General features: G+C 45.9%; 2 protein-coding genes across 9 annotated transcripts in view; one reads left to right on the forward strand and one right to left on the reverse strand.

Annotated features, from left to right (window-relative positions):
• Positions 1 to 16,206, reverse strand: part of LOC124995449 — a 756,577-nt gene that overhangs the window by 224,527 nt on the left and 515,844 nt on the right. The window lies entirely within an intron of this gene.
• LOC124995450 (receptor-type tyrosine-protein phosphatase mu-like) overlaps positions 1 to 16,206 on the forward strand; it is a 68,612-nt gene that overhangs the window by 18,298 nt on the left and 34,108 nt on the right. For all 8 annotated transcript variants that reach the window (XM_047567816.1, XM_047567817.1, XM_047567818.1 and 5 more), the window contains exons 3-14: positions 3,402 to 3,569; positions 3,721 to 3,830; positions 5,652 to 5,730; positions 6,275 to 6,390; positions 6,516 to 6,690; positions 7,690 to 7,802; positions 8,994 to 9,174; positions 14,024 to 14,177; positions 14,888 to 15,051; positions 15,129 to 15,238; positions 15,518 to 15,719; positions 15,923 to 16,025. In XM_047567816.1, the coding sequence (XP_047423772.1) occupies positions 3,402 to 3,569; positions 3,721 to 3,830; positions 5,652 to 5,730; positions 6,275 to 6,390; positions 6,516 to 6,690; positions 7,690 to 7,802; positions 8,994 to 9,174; positions 14,024 to 14,177; positions 14,888 to 15,051; positions 15,129 to 15,238; positions 15,518 to 15,719; positions 15,923 to 16,025 (1,675 nt within the window). The remainder of the gene's footprint in view (positions 1 to 3,401; positions 3,570 to 3,720; positions 3,831 to 5,651; positions 5,731 to 6,274; positions 6,391 to 6,515; positions 6,691 to 7,689; positions 7,803 to 8,993; positions 9,175 to 14,023; positions 14,178 to 14,887; positions 15,052 to 15,128; positions 15,239 to 15,517; positions 15,720 to 15,922; positions 16,026 to 16,206) is intronic.

Below are 16,206 nucleotides of genomic sequence, written 5' to 3' on the forward strand. Positions count from 1 at the left end.
CTTATCTTCCTCCTCCTCCTCCTCTTCCTCCTCCTCCTCCTCTTCCTTATCTTCCTCCTCTTCCTCCTCTTCTTCCTCCTCCTCCTCCTTATCTTCCTCCTCTTCTTCCTCTTCCTCCTCCTCCTCCTTATCTTCCTCCTCCTCCTCCTCTTCCTCCTCCTCCTCCTCTTCCTTATCTTCCTCCTCTTCTTCCTCTTCCTCCTCCTCCTCTTCCTTATCTTCCTCCACCTCCTTCTCCTCCTCCTTATCTTCCTCCTCTTCTTCCTCCTCCTCTTCCTCCTCTTCCTCCTCCTCCTCCTCCTCCTCCTCTCAGCAGAGACTTGATGACTGGATCAATAATCACTTATTAAACAAGTCAGACTCCAGTCATGTGACCTCATAGCATCAGTTCAGTTTTATTTCTATAGCGTCAATAACAACACGTAGCTGTCTCAAGACTCTTTATAAAACCTGGAGCCTCCTGGAGCCTCCAGAGCAGCACGAAGGAAAAACTCCTGTTAACAGGAAGAACTAGAACCAGAGCTAGATCAGAACTAGAACCAGGACTAGATCAGAACTAGAACCAGAACCAGCTCATGTGGAGGGATAAACATCCATCTGACTGCAGCCTCCGTAGAACACGGTTGGAGAATGGTTGATGACACCAAGACTACGGAGGAGGGAGGAGGGTTAGCATGCAGCTAACGTGCAGCTAACATGCAGCTAACATGCAGCTAACATGCAGCTAACGTGCTACAGAGGAGTAGCACAGAGCTCCATGACTAGTAACAGAGGAGAGAGGAGGAGCAACTTTAGCAGCTCTGGTTTAAAGTCTCCAGCTTTTAATTGATTTACTCCAAACATGGACGACCAGAGGGAAACACACACTAACACACAATACCACACACAATAACACACCATAATACACACCAACATGGATACACACTAACAGAAACACACACACACACACAGAGTCCTTTGGTGTGTGTCTCTGTTAGTGTGTGTTGTTGTGTGTCTCTTAGTGTGTGTTGTTGTGTGTCTCTGTTAGTGTGTGTTGTTGCGTGTCTCTGTTAGTGTGTGTTGTTGCGTGTCTCTGTTAGTGTGTGTTGTTGTGTGTCTCTGTGGGGTTCAGGGTATATTAATATTTCTAATAGGCCTGTTATCAGCTCACTGCCAGCTGTACACAGCAAACACATACACAACAACACAACACAACACACACACATACACGCACACACACACACAGTCTGTCTGTCTGTTGTGTGATAACTCCCACAATGCCTTTCTGTGTCAAAGAGACCTGGAGGTCAAAACCACTTTTACTCTGTGTGCGTGTGTGCGAGTGTGTGTTTGTGTGTGTGTGTGTTGTTTACAAATAGTTTGGAATTTTAACACACACACACAAACACATGCACACACACACACAGATCACACACACACACACTGGCTTTAAAGTGAATTTGAAAACAGCTGCAGGTGAACGGCAAAAGGGCGAGAGAGTTTGTGTGTTTGTGTGTGTGTGTGTGTGTGTGTGTGTGTGTGTGTGTGTGTGTGTGTGTGTGTGTGTGTTAATTGTTGTGTTAAAGGGTTTACCAGCGTGTCGACATGAAGCAGATTCAGTCTTTGAACATGACACTACTCTGTGTTGTTGTTGTTATTGCGTGTGCGTGTGTGTCCTTCCCGCTAACAGCAGCTGTTAGCATAGCAGTGTTAGCATAGCACAAAGACTAGAAACCAGGGGAACTGTTAGCTGGGTGCTAACGATGGGCTGGTTGCTCTGCAACTTGGTTGCCAAGGAAACAGGTGGAAAGACACACACACGTTGATGTTGACACGCTAAGAACACGGAACAATGGTCGGAAACATGGAGCAGGAAGCTGCTTTACGAGAAACGAGAAACTTTAAATATAAATGTAGAACACAAATGATAAAAATGATACAATTAAAAAAGTAAGAAAATAAGACAAACCAAAAATATAAACAGAAGTAAATAATATATCGATAAATAAAACTAAATAAAAACAAATAAATAAAAAACCAACATGAAAATGAACCAAAGAAAAACTAAATGCCCTCAGAGGTTTTAGTTTTTGCTATTTCCTCCGTGTTATTGATCCGTCTCGTCTTCATTCAGCCTCGGTTCCTGTATCACTGAGGAAGAGACAAACGTTCATCAGGGAGAAAAACGTTCTCATTTAAAGCTGAGAATGAACTCATCAGTGCTTTTGTTCTCTCTCTCTCCTCATCAGTGTCTATTGTCCTCGCTCGTCCTCTCGTCCTCTCTGCCGTGATTAAACCTCTTGTTTTTCTAATCGATTCTTCTCAAGGTCCATTGATCTGTGACACACACACACGCGTTCAAACACTCGTGGCCTGGAAATAGAATCAAACTAAAATCTCAAATGGAAGAATTGATCTGATCTGTTTAAAAGTCAAGATCGTTTCATGTCCTGTTTGTTTTAGACTGAAAGACGTCTTCACTTCTCACCAGAGCATTTCAATTCTGTGATTCCTCCACCTGTCGGCCGTTAAGGTCACTTGTTGGTCGTTAATGTCACCTGTAGGTCGTTAAGGGTCATCTGTTTGTCATTGATGGTCACCCGTTGATTGTTAAAAGTCACCTGTTGGTCGTTAAGGTCACTTTTTGGTTGTTAGAGTCACCTGTTGGTCGGGTCACATATTTGTCATTAATGGCCACCTGTTGGTTGTAAAGGGTCACATATTGGTCATTAAGGTCACCTCTCAGTTGTCATGAGTCACCTGTTGGTTGTTAAGGGTCACCCGTGGTTGTTAAGGTCACCTGTTGGTTGTTAAGGGTCACCTGCTGGTTGTTAAGGTCACATGATGGTCATTAAGGTTCACCCACTGGTCGTTATGGTCACCTGTTGGTCGTTAAGAGTCACCTGATGGTCATTAAGGTACACCCGCTGGTTGTTAAGGTCACCTGTTGGTCGTTAAGAGTCACCTGATGGTCATTAAGGTTCACCCCCTGGTTGTTAAGGTCACCTGTTGGTCGTTAAGAGTCACCTGATCGTCATTAAGGGTCACGCGCTGGTTGTTAAGGTCACCTGTTGGTCGTTAAGAGTCACCTGATGGTCATTAAGGGTCAGGCGCTGGTTGTTAAGGTCACCTGTTGGTCGTTAAGAGTCACCTGATGGTCATTAAGGTTCACCCCCTGGTTGTTAAGGTCACCTGTTGGTCGTTAAGAGTCACCTGATGGTCATTAAGGGTCACGCGCTGGTTGTTAAGGTCACCTGTTGGTCGTTAAGGGTCAGGCGCTGGTTGTTAAGGTCACCTGTTGGTCGTTAAGGGTCACCTGCTGGTTGTTAAGGTCACCTGTTGGTCGTTAAGGGTCACCTGTTGGTCGTTAAGGGTCACCTGTTTAATTGCCTTGTCTATTTTTATCTACGTACTGTTTGCAGGCTCCTCCTTCCTGTTTGTGAACACATCAGGTCGCTATGGCGACCAGCGCGCTCAGCTGATGCTGCCGCCGCTCAAAGAGAACGACACGCACTGCGTCAGCTTCCTGTTCTACCACGCAGGAGGCCGCGAGGGCGCCACACCCGCTACGCTCAATGTCTACATCAAAGGTATGCAAAATCTCCACCTGAGAGGGGTGGAGCTCTCAGATCAATGAAGGCGGAGCTTTAAAGTGAAAGAATTCATGAATAAAGGCGGAGTCTTGCCGGTGAATGAAGGCGGAGCTTCCCGGTGTGTTGACAGTGTGTGTATTTCCTGCAGAGAACAACAGTCCTCTGGGGGTTCCAGTGTTTAACTCTTCAGGCCCCGCCTACCACGACTGGAAGGGGGTGGAGCTTGCAGTGTCAACCTTCTGGCCCAATCACTATCAGGTAACATTCTGCACAGGTGTTTTGTCTTATTTATTCCTTCTGTTAATACAACATGATCCAGGTGGGACTAGATGAGACCAGGTGAGGTCAGGTTAGACCAGGTTAGACCAGGTTAGACCAGATGAGACCAGATGGGCGAATGAAGGCGACTCATACTGTAACACACTCAGGTGTTTTGCCTTGTTTCATCATCACAGCAGGCATCACTAATTAGCAGCAGGCATCACCACGGCAACAACCCATCCTCCTCATTAGAGTTAACGAGAGAGAGGGAAGAAAGAGAGAAAATGAGGAGACAGAAAAGAGAAACAAACCTGGACCAGAAACGTCTTGATACGTTTATTTAGAAAGAGACAAACCGACAACGTGTCCTAAAGGCTTAAAGTCCAGTGCTGGTGAGGTCCCTTGTCCCCAGTAACCTCCATAGTATTCACGGACGGGATCTGAAGGTTGAGATTCTGCTCTTTGGCATTGAAAGGGTCCAGCTGAGGTGGTTCAGGCATCTTGTTGGAATCTCCCTTTGGAGGTTTACCAGGCATGGGGCAGCCCAAGACCTCAGGGTAGAACTCACTGGAGGGATTATGTATCTGGTGTGGGAGGGAATGTGTTGCTGGGGAGAGGAGACGTCTGGAGTTCCTCTCTCAGCCTCGGCCGGCCTCCAATACGAGAATGGAAACGAATGAATGAATCTCGTCTCAGGTTCTGGCTCCAAAGACACAGGTCAGGTTACCAGTCCAAACCAAAACCAGGACGAATCAGATCTATACACCAGAACTTCTATACACCAGAACCACATCTGTACACCGGAACCACATCTATACGTCAGAACCAGATCTATACGTCGGAACCACATCTATATGCTAGAACCAGATCTATCACCAGAACCACATCTGTACACCGGAACCAGATCTATACGTCAGAACCAGATCTATATGTCAGAACCACATCTATATGCTAGAACCAGATCTATACATCAGAACTAGATCTATACACCAGAACCAGATCTATACATCAGAACTAGATCTATACACCAGAACCAGATCTATACGTCGAAACCCCATCTATATGCTGGAACCAGATCTATACATCAGAACTAGATCTATACACCAGATCCAGATCTATACGTTGGAACCACATCTATATGCTAGAACCAGATCTATCACCAGAACCACATCTGTACACCGGAACCAGATCTATACGTCGGAAACACATCTATACGCTAGAACTAGATCTATACGCTGAAACCTAATGTATTCAGACCATGTTTATCACCAGATTAAAGCTCGGCTGGTGATAAATAATAATAATAATATATGTTTGTTCTTTTATGTGAAGTTGATCTGGAGCCTTTAAATTAACATTTCCTCAGAAACCGTCCAAACCATTTTATTTCTTTCTATCACTTTGAGATCTGAGTCGCTGCTTTGATCACAACACGTTTACACTGTTTTATCTTTATGGTTTCTATGTTGGGCGTATCCAGACCACAGCTGGTTCTTCACTGGCTCACTTGTTTCCGCATTAACTTCTTCTAAATTCTTTTATCTGTTTTTAAATGTGTCCGTGGCCTCATGCCACAGTTTCTATCTGACTCACTTCTTCTTTTTTTTTTTAATCCTCTCTTAAAACACATTTTTTTTCTCTTTGGCTTTTAACCCAGTTTGAGATGTTGGTTGTTATTGTTTTTAATCAGGTTTTTAATCTTGTTTTATCCGTCCTCATGTCTGTGGACAGTTCTCTGGACAGTTGTGTTGTTGTAAAAGAACATTTTCATTGATTGATTGATTGATTGATTGATTGATTGATTGATCTGTGTGTCAGGTGGTGTTTGAGGCGGTCAGCACTGGTCAGAGAGGAGTTCTGGCGATTAAGGACATCACCCTGCAGGGACACCAGTGCAGTAAGTACACAACACACACACACACACACACACACACACACACACACACACACACACAGACCCTTGTAGAACAGGCTCCTAAGTGGTTAACGAGGTTTGGTTGCTTAATTGGATAACAATGTTAAAAGTTGAACTGGCATCTAGAATCAAGGTCATCGTGTGTGTTATAGTGTGTGTGTGTGTGTGTGTGTGTGTTATAGTGTGTGTTATAGTGTGGGTGCTTGTATGTGTGTGTTATTTTCGTGTGTGTGGAGGCAGGGGAGCTCGTTAAAATATAAATTGATTATCATGGACTTTGATCCGACCGTCTGTTTATCTACCTGCTCGCCCCAAGACCCACATTTCTCCTCTGTTATGTACACACAAAACACACAAACAGTAAGAGCGCAAACACACAGACACACAAACACTGAACACACAGACACACATCCATCTTGTTACTGGATCAGAATGTTTTGATGTCTGGCTCTGGAGTTCAGGGGTGGTGGTGACATCATCAGCGTGCGACCCCTGACCCCTGACCTCTGTGTTGTTGTGTCCCCAGTGGCCACGCCCCACTTCCTGCACATCAAAGGCGTGGATGTGAACGCGGGACAGACGGCAGCTTTTCACTGCACCATCAACGGACGACCTCAGCCCGGCCACCTCCTCTACCTCCAGGTACCTCCTCCTACTCCTCCTCACCCTCCTTTTCTTCTCTTCTTCCTCCACTTCCCTCTCTTCCTCCTGTTCTTCCTCCTCCTCCTCCTCCACGGGGTGATGCTCACTGTGTCTGTGGTTGCCAGGGGATGGGAGGTCGCCATGCCGTTGTCAAGGAAACCAAGCCGATAAACCCCCGGCGCTACGTGGCAATCTTCGACGTCGACAACACGACCAAAGGCGACTCGGGACGCTACCGCTGCATCGCCCAATCAGAGCGCGGCGTGGGCGTGTCCTCCTACGCCGACCTCACCGTGAAACGTGAGTAACGGGTAACGGGGAGGTCGACATAAACATGGTGGATCTACCCTTTTGTAGATGGGGGGGACTTATTTTAGTTTGGGGCCACATTCAGTCCTGTTTGATCTCAAGTTGACCTGACCAGTAGCAGAGCTCCTCGTTATTAAAGCCCCTCGTTATTAAAGCTCCTCGTTACTGCAGCGTGTCGGGCTGTTGGGGTTAAAGGAGAACCTCGTTATGGAGTCAGTGTGCCGTTTAAAGACGGCAAGCGTCTGTGTTTCCGTGAAGATGAATCACTCCGGAGTAAAAAACGATGTGCTAACCCCGCCGCTAACACACAGGTGCTCGCTGAGTTCGGTTCTTTCATCAGTTTTTCTCGAGTTTTTCCATCGTGCCGTGCTGCTCTGAGACACACAAGGAACTCGGCTGCTTCTACCACGAACGTGGTCTACGAGGTTCAACTCCGCACAAACTCTGAGCACAACGGATTTATTAGGAACCACGAAGGAGAAGAAGTCTCCTAATGTTGTCTAATGTGATTATGCTGCCAAGTGTTTGGATCAGCTCTGATGTTTTAACCACTGAAGGACAAAGAACCAGATATAGGAAACTCATTCATCTGTCTAAAGGAAAAGATTTGAAACATTTGAGTGAAGTAAAACAGTTTTCTTGTGTCCCACGATGACACTCTAGTGTAATGTCCAGGTGTTTCAGTGAGAGCCCAGTGAAGGGCTAAAGACAGTTACAGGTGAGCAGGTGTTTGTTGTTGTCACCTTTGAACGCGACCGACCCCGATGAGCATCGCTGCAAACGTACCCTCGCTAATGTGCTCGGTGAAGTGGGTCAAGAGGAAGTGGAGCAGCTCCACCGAGGGTTCTTGGTAATAGAATCCACGTCTGCCGTGATTCGCCGAAGGTCACGAATATTAATTAACTCGTTAACTCCGTCCTCCCTCGTTTAGAGATCAGCAGTGTGTGTGGTTTTCTGTGTGAGACTGATTCCAGATGTGTTGGTTCTCAGAGCCTCCGGTACCGATCGCCCCTCCTCAGCTGACGGCAGTCGGGGCGACCTACCTGTGGATCCAGCTCAACGCCAACTCCATCAATGGAGACGGGCCCATCATCGAGAGAGAGGTACTACCTGGTTCATACTGACAGTTTGGGAACGTTCTAGTAATCTCTGATGAGGTTCCATGGAGCTCTAACAGGGTTTAGTGATCTTTAATGAGTTTCTAGTGAACTTTAATGGGGTTCTAGTGGTCTCTGATGAGAGTTCTTATGCCTATCTCATTACAAAGGATGGGCAGTGGTCTCATTGGTCTAAATGGTTAACTCTGTTCTCCATTAACTGACAGTTTGGGAATGTTCTAGTGGTCTCTGATGAGGTTCTAGTGGTCTCTGATATGGTTCCAGTGATCTCTGATGAGGTACTACCCATCTCATACTGACAGTTTGGGAAAGTTCTATGGAGAAAAGAACCTAAAGATCTTAGATAAGCTTTTAATAATAATTAGTTCTAGTTCTAGTGATCTCTGGTGAGGTTCTGGTGGTCTCTGATGAGGTTCTAGTGGTCTCTGATAGGGTTCCAGTAAACTCTGATGAGGTACTACCCATCTCACACTGATAGTCTGGGAACGTTCTAGTGGTCTCTGATGAGGTTCTAGTGGTCTCTGGCGAGGCTATAGTGATTCCTATGGATCTCTAACAGGGTTTAGTGTTTTTTAATGAGGTTCTAGTCATCTCTAATAGGGTTCCAGTGATCTCTGAGGAGGTACTAACTGCCTCATACTGGCAGCTTAGGAACGTTCTAGTGGTCTCTGATGAGGTTCTAGTGGTTATGATGAGTTTATATGGATATATAACAGGGTTTAGTGATCTTTAATGATGTTCTAGTGATCTCTAATGAAGTTCTAATGATCTCTGATTACTTTCTATGCATTGCTAACATGGTTTACTGGTCTCTGATTTGGTTCTAGTGATCTCTGATGAGTTCCTATGGATCTCTAACATGGTTTAGTGGTCTCTGAAGAGGTTCTCATGGTCTCTGATGAGGTTCTAGTGGTCTCTCATGAGTTTATGTGGATCTATAACAGGGTTTAGTGATCTTTAATGAGGTACTACCCATCTCATACTGACAGTTTGGGAACAATTTAGGGAGCAAAGAACCAAAAGTTCTCAGATGAGGTTCTAGTGATCTCTGATGAGGTTGTGTTGATCTCTGATGAGTTCCTATAGATCTCTCACAGGGTTTTAGTGACCCTTTAAGGAGGTTCTGGTGGTCAGGACGTGTTCTGTGATGTATTCTAATGGTTCTTCCATCTCCAGGTGGAGTATCGTACGATGTCGGGCATGCTGATTGACACCACGCCCGTGGATAAAGCCACTCATAAGATCGGGCACCTGGACCCAGACACCGAGTACGAAATTAGCGTGCTGCTAACACGGCCCCTGGAGGGAGGCACAGGAAACCCTGGACCACCACTCAGAGCCAGGACCAGGTGTGCAGGTGAGTTGGCCAGGTTGCATGGTGCTAACTGCTAGCTGCCCTCCAGCCACAGTGATCTCATTAGGAGGTTAATGGTAGCATCATTAGCATGTGGTTCTAAGCTCATAATTAGCCTTATTCACACAGGGCTAGTTACACCTGGGACCCCCTCCGCCTACGTCTGGATAAACAAACTAAATGTGTTGTCCTTTAATGTCCCGTCCACAGTTGTGTTTCTGCTACTTTCCAACCACATGAACACATTAATGTGGGTTTAAATGAGTGAATGGGTCAGAGATCTGTCCGCAATTTGATTTAATAAACATCCTTCAGGATTCTCAAGAGACAAGAGGCAGAAAAAAGACCAGAATCAAACTTAATCCCAGAGATGCTGATTCTCTCTGGATCGGTTTTATCAGAAATGTTTGTGGTGTAATTTTTGCTTTACAAATTAAAGACCTGAACGATTCACGCAGGATTAGGATCACAGACGACCTCTGACAGTATTACAGATTACCAGAGGTCCAGATTAAACTAGTCCATGAGAACAGGGCTTTTGTTTGTTTATTCCAGCACACACACACACACACTCTGAACGCTGGCAGGTACGCTAGGCTGCGTTAGCGCTGAGCTCATCAGGCGGCTAATGTTTAACAATGAGGTCGTTAAGGCTGGGAGCTTCGTTAGCGCAGCACTCATTAGCTCTTGATGGAAACAGTGTAAACATCAGCAGAGCACGCTAGCTGGTAACCTGACTCATCTACAGGTGTGTGTGTGTGTGCCGTTAGTGATTAGAATGCTAATTAGCATGCTAATTAGAATGCTAATTAGCGCTGCTGCAGCTCAGCTCTGGATCTGGATCTCGTTTTTCTTTTAATCTAAAGAGACTTTATTGTAGTGATTTATTTATTGAGGTGTCATATATGTTATATATTGCATTTTCTATTTGTAATATTATTATTTTACTTCATATTTTCCACACTTTCATACTTTACTCGGTGTTAGTACGTAATAATTAGCATAAAAACATTAAATTTCAGACTTAGATTTAGAGACTTAGACTTTATTTGTCATTTAGATTTGGATGGATTAAAGTTTGGTGCAGAGGCTCAGAGCTCAGTGAGAACACTGACACAGAACCAATATACAAATAAAAACTGTTTTCATTCTCTTTGTCTCAGATTGAGAGGAAGAGAATAAAAACTGTCCTGTGTAGCAGCTCGTCTGTGACACGCTGAGATCAAGTCTCAACACGCCGTCCTCAGACCTGCTGCTACACGACAGATTCCAACACTGAGCCCCCACGTTCTCAAAGACAACAAATACCTCTAAACACCGCCGCTACCTTTACTTAGGTTCTAATGGTCCCTGCTGGGTTCCAGGGGTTCTACCTGAGGTTCCAGTCTTCTCAGAGGACATTTTAATTGACCTTAATTGGGTTTTAGTGATGCATGAGGATATTTAAATAAACTATGATGAGGTTCTATCAGCTTTACCGAGGTTCTACTGGTCTGCGACTCATCTTAAAAGACCAGTGTGTGTGTGTGTGTATTAGTGTGTATTAGTGTGTGTGTTTGATTGACAGCTGAGTGTGATGATGTTCGCTCTGATAACGCTCATCTCTGTCTGCAACTCTTTTATTTATTCATTTTACCACCAATAAATTATGAACCAGGCCGTGTGTGTGTTGTGTGTAGTGTGTGTTGTGTGTTGTTGATGTGTGTGTGTGTGTGTTGTGTGTGGTGTGTGTTGAATAATGAATGCCGGTGTCCATCAGACAAGCTTTAGGACTTAGAGCTCGCTGAGCGGTGACAGTTAAACATTCAGAGGCCGTGGTTCTGATCACTGATGAATAAGTAATCACTGATAATGTGACTCTTCACTGTGGGGGGGGTGGGGGGTGGAGGGGCGGGGGGGGGGGGGGGGGGGCACCACGCTGGCCACTTCATTAGGTACACTACACTGGTTCTGGCTCTGGTTCTGTTTACTCTTTGTTGTCGGATAAAAATAAAACCATGCGACGTCAATAAAACTGATTGATTTACAGTCATCTCATCAGAGAGTGGCCACTTCATTAGGTACAGCAGTGGATCTCGTCTCCATGAAGGTTTTTGGTTCTAATAACCAAGAGAGATGTTGGTTCTACTGTGTTTTTTCAAGTCCATCCTCCAGGTCCATCTCCACCTTCCTGTTTCCACGTCAGCTAGTGTCCCTAATGAAGTGGCAGAGAGGAAGAACAACATTTCAATGAGCTTTAATCTGTGTCTGAATCCTACATTTCCCATAATGCCCCTGTCCCACCCAAAGTGTTTTTTGTCACAAAACCCAAACAAACAGAATGAAGCTGACTCGATCCCACCCAGCCTGCAGGGTCCAGGTCTAATCTGAAACCTGATCTGTTTATCATTTCAGTAAATCAGTTCAGCCCTAAAATGTGGAGTGAAACCAGAGCCAGAATCTGAACCCTGTTCACGGTTCAGTTCATCGGTCATGAAATAAAAACCCAGAGTGTGTGTTAACATCCATTAAAGTGCGTGTGTGCTGTTTGTCGAGGCTTTCACAGAAATATCGAATGAATATTTCACTTGTTTCTCTGCGTCTCTTTCCACCTCAGATGTTCACGCTCTGCTCGTCTCTTCAGAGCTTTTACGTCTATTTCTACATCTCCTCCGTTTTTTTATTTCCTTCACTTTAAATGTTCTTTAGTGACACCTGTTGGACTGGAGCTGCTGGACGTAAGGACAGACACATCCAGTGACTTTAAACCAGACCTAAGACGCATCGTAGCACTTTTAAATGTAACCGTCATTATCCATCATTAACCTCATTAGCGGTAGTTCTGAGTTTTGCTTTTCAGATTTAGCAAATTTTGATGTTTTAAATTGAAATCCGCAATAATCACCTCGTTACCATTAAAGGACAAAAGTGTCCTCTTCAAAAACGGCCTAATATTTCATTCATTCATGGGTTATTAGTGCTTGGGAAAGACAGAGTGAATCAGAGTGAATGTGAAAAAACACAAAGTGCAGTTTCAATAGGTTTTTACATCAAACTCTACAAAAAAAAAAAAAACAACAACAAAAAAAACAAAAAAACAGAAATCCATTAAAATCCTGACGTCATCACAGCCACTGACACATGAAGAGTTAAAGTCACTTCCAGACTGAAGGTGAATCAGCTGTGAAGTGGTTTTCACTCTCATCACTGATTCTCATCCTTCCTCCTCGTCTTCATCCCTCTATCAGACCACATATTAAATCTGGTGATCTCCTGGAAATGAAAATTTAAACCTCTCCTCCTCCTCCTCCTCCTCCTCCTCCTCCTTCATCCTGGAGTCACCTTCAAACGTCCACCGCTCCTCTCTGAGTCGATACCGACGTCGTCTTCCCCAGAAATGTTGGAGAGTTGTATAAAGAAACATTAAGAGCCCGAACGAAGGCCGGCTGGGAGGAGGCCAGGAGGAGGACAGGAGGAGGATAGGAGGAGGAGGCCAGGAGGCTCATCTAATGTGTGAATAAATTAAAGGCGTCAGTGAGGAGGAGGAGGAGAAACAGCTGAGAGAGACCAGGGACGTGTGAATGAGACGCTGATGAGGAGAGAGAGAGAGTCCTTCTATTCACCATCAACAAAAGAGCAGCTGTGAGGCGGCCATGTTGGATCTGTCCCCACACAGAGACAGAGACAGACAGAGAGACAGACAGGGAGACAGACAGGGAGACAGAGACAGACTGATGTCATGTCATTTTAAAGCAACTCTCTCCTTTCTGGAATCTTTTCACTTTTGTCATGCTAACTACTAGCTAACTGCTAGCTACAAGTAGCTTCTAGCTACTAGTCCTGCTACTAACGAGCTACTGTTAGCTGGGAGACGGAAACCATGGCAACCATGTACATGTAGTGTATGTTTGTGTTTTAGTGTGTGTTAGCATATTTGTGTGTATTAGTGTGTGTTAGTGTATTAGTGTGTGTTTTTGTGTGTTAGTGCATTAGTGTGTGTTATTGCATTAGTGTGTGTTGGTGTGCGTTAGTGTATTAGTGTTTTGGTGTATTAGTGTGTGTTGGCGTGTGTTAGTGCATTAGTGTGTGTTATTGTATCAGTGTGTGTTGGTGTGCGTTAGTGTGTGTTGGTGTGTGTTAGTGTATTGGTGTGTGTTAGTGCATTAGTGTGTGTAATTGTATCAGTGTGTGTTGGTGTGCGTTAGTACGTTAGTGTGTGTTGGTGTGCGTTAGTGCGTTAGTGTGTGTTGGTGTGCGTGCGTCTCAATAACAGGAAGAAGTTTTCAGTGCAGCTCCAATCAAACACACACGTAGATGAAAGACGACAAAGAACAGGAAAACCATTGTTCACTGGGAAACACCTGAACACACACACACACACACACACCACACACACACACTAACACACACACAGTATCAGACACAGTAACACACAGTAACACACCCTCTGAGTGGATAAATGGCTCTTTCCTCTCTCATCCATCTTTCTCTCTCTGAGTGGATCTGTCTGTCATCTGGAAATACAGCTGGCGACTACACACACTCGCTGTGTGTTACTGTGTGTGTTACTGTGTGTGTGTGTGGTTGTGAGCGTGCTCAGTGTGAAGCTTCCTTTAATCTCCTCTCTTTCAGTTGTAGCTCCGTTTCTTTCCTCCACTGTCAGATGTGATTGAAGACTCCCTGCTTCTACAGGAATTAGACCTGAACCCAGGTCCTGGGTTCAGGTCCTGGGTTCTGGTCCTAAGTTCTGGTCCCAGAGTGGATGATTGCTCAGTGGTGTCAACGAGATCTTTATTGTCATTATTTTAGTGAGTGAGTGGATATCATCCATTTTTATTACATTTGTGTGTGTGTGTTTGTGTGTGTTGGTCAGATCCGATGCACGGCCCGCGGCGTCTGGAGGTCGTTGACGTTCAGTCCAAGCAGGTGACGATTCGATGGGAACCGTTCGGATACAACGTCACTCGCTGCTACAGCTACAACCTGACAGTGCAGTACCAGTACAGGCCTGCAGGGGCCACCAGCAGGTCTGTAATTAAAGGGGCGGGGCCAGTAGGTAATTAAATGGGCAGGAACAGCTGGTTATTAAATGGGCGGGGACAGTAGGTCTGTAATTAAAGGGGCGGGGCCAGCAGGTAATTAAATGGGCGGGACCAGCTGGTTATTAAAGGGGCAGGGACAGTAGGTCTGTAATTAAAGGGGTGGGGCCAGCTGGTTATTAAAGGGGCGGGGACAGTAGGTCTGTAATTAAATGGCCAAGACCAGGAGGCAATTAAATGGGCGGGGCCAGCAGGTAATTGAAGGGGCGGAGCCAGCAGGTAATTTAATGGGCGGGGTCAGCTGGTTATTAAAGGGGCGGGGTCAGTAGGTCTGTAATTAAAGGGGCAGGGCCAGCAAGTAATTAAAGTGGCGGGGTCAGCTGGTTAATTAAAGGTGCGGGGACAGTAGGTCTGTAATTAAAGGGGCGGGGCCAGCAGGAAATTAAAGGGGCAGTGCCAGCTGGTTATTAAAGGGGCAGGGACAGCAGTTCTGTAATTAAAGGGGCAAGACCAGGAGGCAATTAAATGGGCAGGGCCAGCAGGTAATTGAAGGGGCGGGGCCAGCAGGTAATCGAAGGGGCGGAGCCAGCAGGTAATTAAAAGCCTGGGGGCAGTAAGTCTGTAAATAAAGGGGTGTGACGAGCAGATAATTAAAGGGGCGGGGCTGTTAAAGACCCTCCCCCCTTGTACGTCCTCAGGGACCCGGTGAAGGAGGAGCTGGTGTACGACTCGGTGAGCGTCTTGCCTCAGTACACCGTCAGAAACCTTCCGCCGTTCACCAACGTCAGTCTGAAACTAGTCCTCACCAACCCGGAGGGACACAAGGAGAGCGAGGAGCTGCCGGTGTTGACGGACGAGGACGGTACGAGTCCGGGACACGTCTCTGTGGGACGATCCAGTCTCTGGAGAAAAGGAACAATAAACCTCTTTCTGTTTCAGTTCCTGGAGCCGTCCCCGTGGACTCGATCCTCGGCAGCAGCTACGAGCAGCAGATCGGCCTGAGCTGGAGAGAACCTCTGCAGACCTACGGCCTCATCAGACAGTACGAGGTAAACCTGAACCAAGAGCCTGAGAAAATCCTTTAAGACTTCCTCCTCTGATATGAGAGTAGATGGTGGTAAAAAAAGATAAAAGGTATTCCTAAAGAGGTGAGATCTGTTAAGAGCAGGGAAGAGGACTTTTAAGAGGCTTAGGAGTTTCTGGAAAGAAGAGGAGAAAATGGTGGAAAGAAGAGGCAGGAGAGATATTCAACGAATGAATTCAACGCTACAGATTGGATGGAGCAGGAGGCAAATAAATCTCCTCCTCTTCCTCTCCCTCCTCTTCAGATCTCCTACAAAGCCCTGAGTTCCTTCGACACAGAGTTCGATCTGTCCAATCAGAGCGGCAAGGTGCTCAAACCGGCCAATGAGACGAGCCACGTGTTCAGCGGCCTCTACCCAGGCTCCACCTACTCCTTCACAATAAGAGCGTCCACTGTGAAAGGCTTCGGCCCCCCGGTCATCACTCAGTTCACCACCAAGATCTCAGGTACGACTGTCAGAATAAGAGCATCCATGTTTTTAACACGGACGCTTTTATTGTTGTGGGTCAGAGTCAAAATGACCAATGAAAGTCTGCCATGCTAGCCATTAGCATCACCAGTAGCATCGCCTTATTAATTTTATTTGAATGGATGATATTTGATGAATGTGACCACAGAGTCAATCCTTTCTCCTCCTCCTCTTCTCCAGCTCCCCTGATGCCGGCCTACGACCAGGAGCCACCTCTGAACCAGACCGACTCCACCGTCACGGTGCTGCTGAAGCCGGCCCAGAGCCGAGGAGCCCCCGTCAGGTACCGGCCTTTAAATATTCTCCAACATCATCAAGCTTTCGTGGCGGTGACATTAAACAGTGACGTGACGCCGTGTACCGCTCTGAAGCAGCGCAGCCGAAACCCCAGCAGGAAATTAAATGAAGGCTTAAATACAACCCAACGCCAGCATTAATTCAAAGTTTTTACACAAACGCACGAA

This window comes from Mugil cephalus, chromosome 18 (genome assembly GCF_022458985.1).
Source record: "Mugil cephalus isolate CIBA_MC_2020 chromosome 18, CIBA_Mcephalus_1.1, whole genome shotgun sequence".
NCBI classification, from domain to species: Eukaryota; Metazoa; Chordata; class Actinopteri; order Mugiliformes; family Mugilidae; genus Mugil; species Mugil cephalus.